Here is an 11,135-nt window from a genome sequence, read left to right as displayed (position 1 = left end):
AAGGCTTTAAAGGTATGATGAAAATTGGCATGTAGAATGCTGATACATGTACAATTCAGGATATGCCTGGTTTCCACGAAGTAAAACTTAAGGTAAAATATTTAGAAAGCTGTGAAAGCTGTGAATATTGCAAAATTTGGTTGAACAGATAGGTGGCCTGACACCAAAACCGACACAATTTTCCAATTAATGGCATTACATTCCCAATTGGCTCAATACGGATGGTTGAATATTTGCTAGGGTTGTAAAGATTTTGTCATCAACAGAATTACAACCTGTTGTTTTCGTAGTCTGAACGTGTTGGAATCGTTATCAAGGGTACTACACTTATAATTTGATACGCCAAACGATCGTTTCGTTTACATAAGACTCATTATTGACGCTCAGATCAAAATAATTATAAAGCCAAACATGTACAAAGTTGCGAATTGAGCAACAAAACTGTCAAAATGTTTTGTCAAATACGGCAAAGGTTGTCTATAGATATAGGAAGATGTGGTGTGAGTGCCAATGAGACAACTCTCCATCCAAATAAAAATGTATAAAAGTAAACCATTAAAGGTCAATGTACAGCCTTTAAAACGGAGAATTGGCTCACACCGAACAACAAGGTATAAAGGGCTCCCAACAATACTAGTGTAAAACCATTCAAACGGGAAAACCAACGGTCTAATCCATATACAAAAAAACACGAGAAACGAGAAACACGTATAAATTACATAAAAAACGACAACTTATGTACATCAGATATCTTACTTAGGACAGGTGCAAACATTTGCAGCAGGATTAAAGTATGCCTGTAATGCGAAAATCCTAAATATTTTAGAAAATTCACACAATTGTAAACAGGACATTTATAAAAATTACCATATGATGGATATTAATGTCAACACATGAAGATGAAATGTACAGCTTATTGAGGGATATATTTCTAAATATGTGCTTCGACTTAATTAAAATTCACAGTATTGTGAGCATTTACCTTACATTAGAAAATCTAAGACTATAGAATGGCATGTGCAGTAAAAAACTGTTTGTTTTGACATTTAGTGTTGAACTTACATACTATTGTTTTTACTGTATTAGATTTTACAGTAATATGTTTAGTTACTGTCATAAAAATATTATGGGAAGTGGTTTTTTTAAGTCTGAGAGTTGTTTGTTGCTTTCTGTGTTATTTGCTTGTAGTTAGAGTTTTTGCTAGAGTTTTAATCAGGCCTTTTGTCACTGTTATATAATGGTTTCATGCCAGAGTATATAATTTTTTATTATAATGTGTTTGCTCATTGTTAAGTGTCTTTCAATAATATGTTAACACACATCTAATGAAAGGAGTTTCTAATTGAAACTAGATTTGGTACATTAGAGAAAACCAGCGTTGCTTTAAATTAACTACAACTTATATTGCTTGGCGCATAATACAATATGATTAACTTCAACCTCATCAATAGTTTGTAATAAATAATTCAGTATATTTCAACTGTTATTTAAGTACATAAAGACACGAATTATCATCAACATTCAATACATAAGCATGTGTTTGAAATACAAAATGAATCTTTGCATTTTAATACTTGTTACAATCAAATTCGCATTCGGTCTTTCTGGAAATTACTTTTCACTGGAATATAACAAACGTATTTCAGGGGAGGGATACCAATATAAAAGTGTATCTTGTGTAACAGAAATCAGCTGTGCATACAAATGTTCTGTGGAGATAAACTGTTGTGTGAGCAATTTTGACGCCAATTCTCAAACATGTTATCTTGATACGTCGGGGAGCTGTTACTCAGCCCCACAACATGAAAAGAGTTGGACTACAATTCGAAGAGGTTTGTATTTTTTCAAACAAAACATTAAAAATTGTATTAATTTTTTTTGGAAGAATAATTGACGTATACAAATTTTTAATATTACATATAGAAAAAAGAAGATGTGGTATGCCTTCAAATGAGTCTACTCTTTACAAAAGACTAATTAACACAGAAGTTAACAACTAATAATCACTGTACGGCCTTCAACAATGAGCAAAGGCTATATCGCATACTCTGTTATCAAAGGCTAAAATTACTAGCACATTTAAATATAAAAGAGAAAGATACCAGAGGGACAGTCAAACTCATCAATCGAAAACAAACTGACAACGCCATGGCTAAAAATGAAAAAAATGAAAAATACAACAGACAAACAATAGTGCACACGACACAACATAGAAAACTAAAGAATAAGCAACACGAACTCCACCAAAAACTAAGGGTGAACTCAGGTGCTCCGGAAGGGTAGGCAGATACTGCTCCACACGTGAAGGGTGAAATCAGTTGCTCCGGAAGGGTAGGTAGACCCTGCTCCCCACGTGAATATATAACATATTCTTGTTATACAATGACCTACCGAATTACACTATTTACCGGATTTGTAATATCATAGGCAAAAAGACGGGTGCCGCAGAATCTGCTCACACTAACGGTTCACCTGAGATCGCCCCTAGTTTTTTGGTTGGATCGTGTTGTTCATTTGTTAGTTTTCTATGTCGTGTCATGCGTACTATTGTTTGTCCTTTTCATTTTTAGCCATGGCGTTCTCAGTTTATTTTAGATTTATGAGTTTGACTGCCCCTCTGGTAACTTTCGTCCTTCTTTTATCATGTTTATACAAAAATCCATCAAATAGCATAATTATTTTATGGTTTAATTATTTAAACTTAAAGTGTTGCTTTTTAACCTTTGCACTGGAATTTTATTTCTAGCTTTATGTGTTCGTTTGTCTAATTTTGATAAATAACCTTTGTGAAAGGACAATATTTGTTAGATTTTTACGCGTGACAATTTAATGTTTTTAAGCACCTACACTCACTTTTTACTAATTCTAGCTACATAATTCGACTTTGTTTAAATTGATTATCTAATTTTCATATTGTTATCATTTGTAGCTCGGGAAGATTTGTTTAACTGGAGTCCATGGAGTAAGTGTTCAAAGATATGTGATGGAGGGATAAGAACCAGGACACATCAAAACAGACACACCACCATTGAAAGTGCCGGAAACGTAACATCTATAGAGAGTTGTCATCATTTTGGTTGCAATGATACTGGTGGGCAATTAAAAACGATTCAACACGGAATCATATATTTCGAAAAAAAGAAATTGATCTTATTTCAATAGAATTTTTTTAACATCAGCCGAGGTCACTGTTTAGCTTTAGTACACTTAACACGTATTAGGCGTACAATTTAAGTCTGATATCTATAAAGAGTTTATTTTTTTTTATTTTTTTAATCTAAACAAAGATTAAACAAGTAGAGATTTATTTTTTCTTAATTTCTCTAGGTGTATTCACATGTACGATATTGTTTAATAAAAATAATGGCGAATTTAAAAACAAACAATAGAACGATAGATCTGAATACATGTTCTTTTATATTTCAAATTTGAAGGGAAGATTTATACAGCTCTAAGTGAAACTAGCTGTCGTATTCATTTTCACCGATTTGACTACTTTTCTCTTATTTCATATATAACAATGTAGAACGTTTATCCAAATTATAAAAAGCATGAAATAAACAATATATCGGATCATTAATATGAAGCTTCATTTCATGTGTATTTTAGTCTAGATGCCATCTAATTAAAAAATGTCAAGTTGTACTCCAAAGACCTCCGATTGCAATGCAATACAAGCAATCTAAACATATGTATCCATAGATATCAGACTCATGCATTTAAAATTTTCGAGGTCAATTAAAGTTCACATAATAAAATAAAAGATATATGTTAATCATCGTTTGTTACTATAGAAAAATAGTTTTTTATGTATCGATTCAGTATGATTTACCTTTGTTTCGCTTTTAATGTTGACATTCCTTTCCTTTAAATAATTGAACACAATCCATGCGGTATCCATTTCTAACTAAGGGGTTAAATTGAATTTCGCATGAATAAGGATTCAATGAGGTCAAATTATTCACTTGCATATGAGTAATTCATCATCAATATATCTAAGCTTGTTTTGACGAAATAAAACCATACTGACTGCTAAAAGCGATATTGTTTTCTCCTTTTACACGTTTTGAACTGATTGAACAAAATAAAAGTCTTACTTTATGTTTTTATAGCTAGTACATCTTTAAAGGGCATTCCAGGTAAAATGAGTTCAATGGTTAGTTAGATTTTTTAGAGCTAGTGTACGTTAAAAGGGCATTCCAGGTATAATGAGTTGTTAAATTAGAGTTTTTATAGCTAGTGTACATTAAAGGGGCACTCCAGGAATAATGAGTTGTCTAATTAGATGTTTTAGAGCTAGTGTACGTTAAAAGGGCATTCCAGGTATAATGAGTTGTTTAATTAGATTTTGTTATAGCTAGTGTACATTAAAAGGGCATTCCAGGTATAATGAGTTGTTTAATTATATTTTTTTTATAGCTAGTGCACCTTTAAAGGGCATTCCAGGTAAAATGAGTGCAATGGTTAATTAGATTTTTTGTAGCTAGTGTACCTTTAAAGGGAATTCCATGTATAATGAGTTGTTTAATTAGATTTTTTGTAGCTAGTGTACGTTAAAAGGGCATTCCAGGTCTCGTGAGTCCAATGGTTAATTAGAATTTTTTGTAGCTAGTGCACCTTTAAAGGGCAGTCCAGGTAAAATGAGTGCAATGGTTAATTAGTTTTTTTTGTAGCTAGTGTACCTTTAAATGGAATTCCATGTATAATGAGTTGTTTAATTATATTTTTTTTATAGCTAGTGTACCTTAAAAGGGAATTCCAGGTATAAGGAGTTGTTTAATTAGATTGTTTATAGCTAGTGCACCTTTGAAGGGAATTCCAGGTATAATGAGTTCAATGGTTAAATAGATGTTTTATAGCTAGTGTACCTTTAACAGGAATTACAGGTATAATGAGTTGTTTAATTATATTTTTTATAGCTAGTGTACCTTAAAAGGGAATTCCAGGTATAATGAGTTGTTTTATTAGATTTTGTGTAGCTAGTGCATCTTTAAAGGGCAGTTTAGGTATTATAAGTTGGTTAATTTGATGTTCATCACTGTTTGCTTACTAAATTCAATTCTTACAAAATAATGAATTCGCTAATGTGCATTTTCATTATCATTTGATAAAGCGAATACAATATTTCCTCTGATCATTTTTTTTAAAAATTAACTTCTCCAAATGAGTCTAATTAATATTAAACATAATTCACGAAGGACTTGTTCTGCTCGTACTTCATTATAAAAGAGACAAGATTCACAATTGATCGTTGGTATTGATAAAGATGTCCTCAAAAATAATATCAATATATCATGTTTTAGCTATCAACTGCAATAGTTGGAAAACAAAGGGCCTATTGGATAGTCAAACTGCGTTTATTGAACCAGTTACATATAATGGTATTCAACTGCCAGCAGTCCAGATTTATTGTGATATGAATATGCAAAATGGAGTTGGAGTAAGTGTGATAAGTATGTATCCGACATATTATTCTGATAGATATTCTCCAACAAAATAAAAAAAAAAGGTGCTTTCAACCTTCCAGATCATTGTATCCTTGACAAAATGGAGGACCTTCGTCTCAAATTGTTAATTTCCCCTTTTTGAGCAATGATTTTCTTTGGCACCATCATACTGTGTTTTTATTTTTCATATTGTTTTCTATGCACGTGTCTGTTTTGACGTTTTTGTCTTTTATGAATATAATATATGTATTACTGGTAAATAAGTCTGGAATTTTGTTTCCAAAAATTATTTAAAACCTTTTTTCAATTATATCATAAATATAAACATGATAAAGTTTTGATTTTAAAAGTCGATTGAATCTGTAGAAAGCGGGACAGCACATCTTAATTTTATTACCGTGCTTTACAATTCTGACACAACCGTTATAAATTTATCGATCCTTATAAGATAAACGTTTTCTAAATGGTTACAAATTTACAAAAACATTGTTATCAGATGCTTAAATCTAGATGTTATTGGTATTTAAATTTGATGCTTTAATCAGTAAATCAAACCAAACTCTATATCATTATTATTCTTTTTCGCGTTTAACCATTATCTAGTACATTAAAGCTGTATTTTAAAGTGTTTATTATCTACATTAAAGAATTCTTGATGTTTCCAGATCACGACGGAGAGCGAGATGTATATGTACATGGCTATGAGGCACATGGATCCTACAGTTTTAACGTCACATATGATATTCCATTCGAGCATGTAGTTGCAGTAATAGATTCCTCCCAGTTTTGTCGACAGTTTGTACGCTGGAAATGTTTTAATGCTCAAATGTGGGATGGTGGAAATCAGAAGTGGAATACGTACTGGACAAATCGAAGCACAGCCTACTTAGCAGCCAATGAGTACAAACCACCTTCTTTATTTTTTCATGGATCTGAACAAAGGCGGATTTGTGAGTGTGGAATTGCTGACACTTGTCAACAGAGCACCGTTCTCTGTAATTGTGACATCAACGATAGCATTTGGAGATCTGATGAAGGATATGTTACAAATAAAGATGCTTTGCCAATAGTTGCTTTCTTTGCAGGGGACACAGGTAAGGAAAAAGGGACTAAGCAATGACATTTAATCACCACAGACAATTAATTAAATTTTCATAAGAGTTCATGATGCATCATGTTAATCTTGGCAGTCTAAATTTCATTACACAAAAAATAGGATAAACAATTGTTAAAGATGAAGATTTTAATAAATAATTTCACGATATTTTCCAGAAGAGATACAAAAGGTCTGTGCTATGTATTGCAAAACCAAAATTACACATTACTAAAACTAATCACTTGGTGAAACTATCAACGCATGTAGGTATCATAACGATTAGTACGAGTTAATTAGAAGATAATATGTATATATATAGGAAGATGTGCCAATGAGCTACCGGTATCTCTCCATTCAAGTCACAATTTGCAAACGTAGAACAATCTTTGTATACTGAATATACTTTTAATACTGCATATTTATTTTAGACCAACTTATTTCCGCGCCTTTCAAGAATATAAAATACTATAAGAATTTAAGGGGTGGCGAATATGTTTAACTTGAAACTACCTATTTATTGGTTTACAATGTACCTAGAACTTAAATTAAAAAAATATATTTCGGAAAATACGTGTGTACAAAATGCAGTATAGGTAAACATTAGTTTTCAACACATCTTTTGTGTTGGTAAAAAATAAAACGACTTATTAAACAACTAACCCTGAATTGCAATAAAGATAAAACTTATTTATTATCTGATTGTTTTTTTTTAAACAAGTACAATTCGTAGCCAATCAGTTTGATAGTCCTTCATAGCGATGAGTACCATGAGGTAATTGTAACAACTGATTTACATAAGATTGTTGTTGCTTGCTATCTATTTCTGCAATTATCTGACACACACAAAATATATACATATATATTAGTTCATGAAATATTGATGAATTGATGAAGATGTTTAGTATACGTTGAATTAATCAAAAACCAAATACCACAAAAATACGATCTTTAGCAATAGACTAGGGCATGGTTTTTCACTAGATTAATTTTCTTTCGCGACAATTTTCGTTAAGACAATATATTGTTCGCAACTTTCAATTATGTCTAGCCAATTAACGATTGTCATACCCTTTCACAAAATGTAATCGGTTTGTCCCATTGTTGTCTATGATTATTTTACAAACCAGTTTTTTTTTAATTCTACATTGTTTTAAATAAAGACTAACATTTTACTTTCAAAAGATTAAAATTATGGATTATTTAACAGTATTTTTTTTACTTCTGGAAACACAAGATCCATATTTAACAATTAAGGTAGCATATTAATCTATTGCAATAAAAATTCATAATTTCAAATAAAATTTGTAGATTTAGCTAACTAAGTCCTTATATTTGTATAAAATAACATTCGTTTACAGAGGATCTTTGTTTAACAATGAATTAGCTGCAATCAAAATTTGCTTGCTAGTCCCTCTCTGTGATCACAAATAGATAACTCTGGCTCATTTCCCAATCAGTCTATCATGCACTTTTTATTCATAGTCTATTTCAAAAATGATAAAAAGTTCTTTATATTGGTATGTAAAAATTTTAAACGTTTCAAATTTATGAAATTATATTCGTACATCAATTGTTTTGATACATCAATAACAAAAACTGAAATATATTGCATTGATTCATTTTGTAATTATTTAAAATTATATCAGAAACCTAAACATAATTATAAAAAAAAATGAACCTGTTAAGGGGAGACAATTCTCGTATAACTTTTTCGAATTGGCACATAATACCACGGAATGTCACTCATCATACAAATGGCACATCCATATAATTAATTAACTGCGCAATCGCGCTCCACCTTCAATGATGATTCTGAATTATAAATATAACCAAAAGTTAATAATCTATAGATAGTGAAGACTAATGCAAGCTAACCCACTGTACAAATATTTTTTTGCACTTTTTTAAAACTTCCTCAGGAAAAATTCTCTAGCCACTTGACTTTCATAGCTCAAAATTAACGTTTTTACAGAATATTTGAATAAAGTAGTTACAGATTATTCGCTTTTCAAAGTGTAAGACGCAATCAAAATCGCATGCTTGCACAATCTTACCGAAATACGGATTTAGTTAAGTCCTAAACATTTTGACATTTCTTCGTATATTTTTTTTTTTTATCGAAAACCGGTTTAAACAAATCACACGTACGTGTTAAGATCCGACTAAATACCTATTTCCCGATATGGTCAGGTAAAATTGCTAATTAAGGTTCTCGGATATGTATTTTTCCGTCTTATTGTAGTATAGAGACAAAAGTCAGAGATTTTTTCTTTCTGGTTGAATTTATTTTTTTGTAGCAATTTGTTTCTTTTCTTTTCTGCAACATTGTCAAAAGAACAAAAGTCGCGACGTAAACATATGCTTGAAACACGTGTGTTGCAAACATGTAAATAAATCGTTAAGGTAACACGTGATGGCATTTCACCACACCATTTCTTAAAAAAAATTCAATCAACGCTTTTACCAATAAGTCCTTTGTTTCCTACAAAAATAAAATGCACTCGACTGGTTAATTATATTGATTTTCTTTCAAAGTCGTTTGAGTTTAAGGTGAATAACGAATATTGTCTGATCAAGCAAGTTCGAAGAAAAACAAAAAAACAAAGAAATTGATAAAATCGAATTGTTATTTTTTTTTCGCTAAATTCTTCGCAAGTACTGCAATGAACTTTAATCGCAACAATTCTATTTTTCGCACAGTGCGAAAATGACGCCATGGGGCCTATACAGTTGTTAATTTTTTTATTTTTTTAGTTATCTTAAAATCATTAAAACGACACTATTCAATACTTTGGTTTTTATTTTTCAGGACATTCCGTGGAAAAAGGTGAACATTTCATAGGCCCAATTGAGTGTTATGGGACTGTCTAGTATTATATCGAGCAGTCGGGAGTAATAATACAATCCTTGGCAACAATCAAGTCAACTTTAGAACAATTGTGCATGCTTCATTTCAAAGATAATGTTTATATAGATTTTAGGACACTATCTTTTTTTGATCTATCTGTTATTTCAAAATGTGCATGCTTAGAATATGTTTTCACATGATATAACTGAATCATTTCATAAAAGACAGGGAAATAATTGCCCAACAAGTGAAACTGCTTCATCTGTTATGGATTTTTCAATAATTAAGCATTTAATGTATTTATTACATGTACAATGACAACTATCATAAGCGGAGCCTTGATGAACAAAGGGTATTTGTAATTCATATTCAGCAACCATACATGAGCCTGTTCATACTGAAGGTGTAAGTTCAAACCACGCATGCGTTTGATTCTGACCTTTATTGACAAAGATTGCCTATTTCCTGCTAAATTTTGATGTTTCAAGCGGTTTAGTTTGTAACCTCGATTTTATTTTCTCTCAATCGATTTATGACTTTTGAATAGTGTTAAACTACAATTGCATTAATAAAACACCAGAATGATAGATACTAGTAGTATACTTAACTGGTAATATAAACGAATGCAGTAACACATGGTTTATGTGAAGTAATGAAAACAAATAGACTGGCAAACGATTTACTGCTGAGAGCAATGCTTGAAATGCATAACTTGAAAAATGGGCAGATATTTAAAGAAACCAGTATTTACTTTTAGTTTAAACATTTTATTTTATTGGGAAACAGGTTTTACAACTTATATTACCCCCTTTCCACTTGCGGGTTCGAGTGCTGCCTTGTAGCGGCATTACCCTACTATTTTTCTAAATCTACTAGGGTGTCTTTTATGTGCAAGAGATATTGCTCTCTCTTAACACAGGTCAGTCATTTATCGTCCCCTTCCGACAGACTATCATCGTTTCCTCAAGACCATACTCGCAAATGGTGTCAAGGGAAAGCCGAACATCGAACCAGAACCCTTTGTAGTCCGATGCACTTACCACTAAACCACTTGCACATGTTTTAATCATACTTATAGCACCGCGGGAATATTATCAAGTTGTGATTGGTTTAACGCCGTCATAGGGGTCTGTAGGGAGTTAGTAAATTTCCTAGGGGTTTCATGAATATTTTTTGTGTGTTTCTTTTTTATTTTTCATCAAAACGCTGCAAACAATGTCCAGCGTGTGATACATCTGTGTGACGGCTAACTACTAATTATATATATAAACCATACGGACCAAATAGGATGAATACCATCGGTCTCTGGATTTGCTAACCCTCCATGGATCCATATGGGGTTAGTTTAGTAACTAACGATATAACTTATAAATAAAGACGACAGTAGTATACCGCTGTTCAAAACTCATAAATCCATGGACAAAAAAAACAAAATCGGGGTTACAAACTAAAACCGAGAGAAACGCATTAAATATAAGAGGAGAACAACGACATAACATTAAAATGTAACACGCACACAACGGACCGAGCATCACACAAAATCCTACTAGAATAACAAATATAACATCAAAACCAAATACATTAATGTGGGATAGACAATAACCGTGACACGTCTTATCGCAATTATAATATTTGTTTAAAGTGAATAGATTGGTGATTAAAATATAAAGGCGATAGTTAATAAATGTTCAAATCTCATTTCTTGATAACGATGAGCTCGAGGCGAATCAAGGTAACGGAGGGT

At 31.6% G+C, this 11,135-nt stretch overlaps 1 protein-coding gene across 1 annotated transcript; it reads left to right on the top strand.

Moving 5' to 3' along the window:
- The first annotated feature begins 1,552 nt into the window (after positions 1 to 1,552).
- Positions 1,553 to 9,960, top strand: LOC134686223 (contactin-associated protein like 5-3-like). The gene is made up of 5 exons (XM_063545902.1): positions 1,553 to 1,832; positions 2,930 to 3,091; positions 5,304 to 5,453; positions 6,113 to 6,541; positions 9,353 to 9,960. Exons 1-5 carry the CDS (start codon positions 1,553 to 1,555, stop codon positions 9,412 to 9,414), a joined length of 1,083 nt encoding a protein of 360 aa, XP_063401972.1. The 3' UTR covers positions 9,415 to 9,960.
- The last annotated feature ends 1,175 nt before the right edge of the window (positions 9,961 to 11,135 follow it).

This window comes from Mytilus trossulus, chromosome 10 (genome assembly GCF_036588685.1).
Source record: "Mytilus trossulus isolate FHL-02 chromosome 10, PNRI_Mtr1.1.1.hap1, whole genome shotgun sequence".
In the NCBI taxonomy this organism is placed as follows: domain Eukaryota; kingdom Metazoa; phylum Mollusca; class Bivalvia; order Mytilida; family Mytilidae; genus Mytilus; species Mytilus trossulus.
This window is presented reverse-complemented; position numbering and strand designations above follow the sequence as displayed.

What these genes read in the sequence shown, in the direction of transcription:
- LOC134686223 (XM_063545902.1), top strand. Translation starts at nt 1,553, where the DNA reads ATGAATCTTTGCATTTTAATACTTGTTACAATCAAATTCGCATTCGGT. An exon ending in TTTTGGTTGCAATGATACTG is followed by an intron (nt 3,092 to 5,303) that starts GTGGGCAATTAA and finishes ATCATGTTTTAG; the next exon opens with CTATCAACTGCAATAGTTGG. An exon ending in AGTTGGAGTAAGTGTGATAA is followed by an intron (nt 5,454 to 6,112) that starts GTATGTATCCGA and finishes TGATGTTTCCAG; the next exon opens with ATCACGACGGAGAGCGAGAT.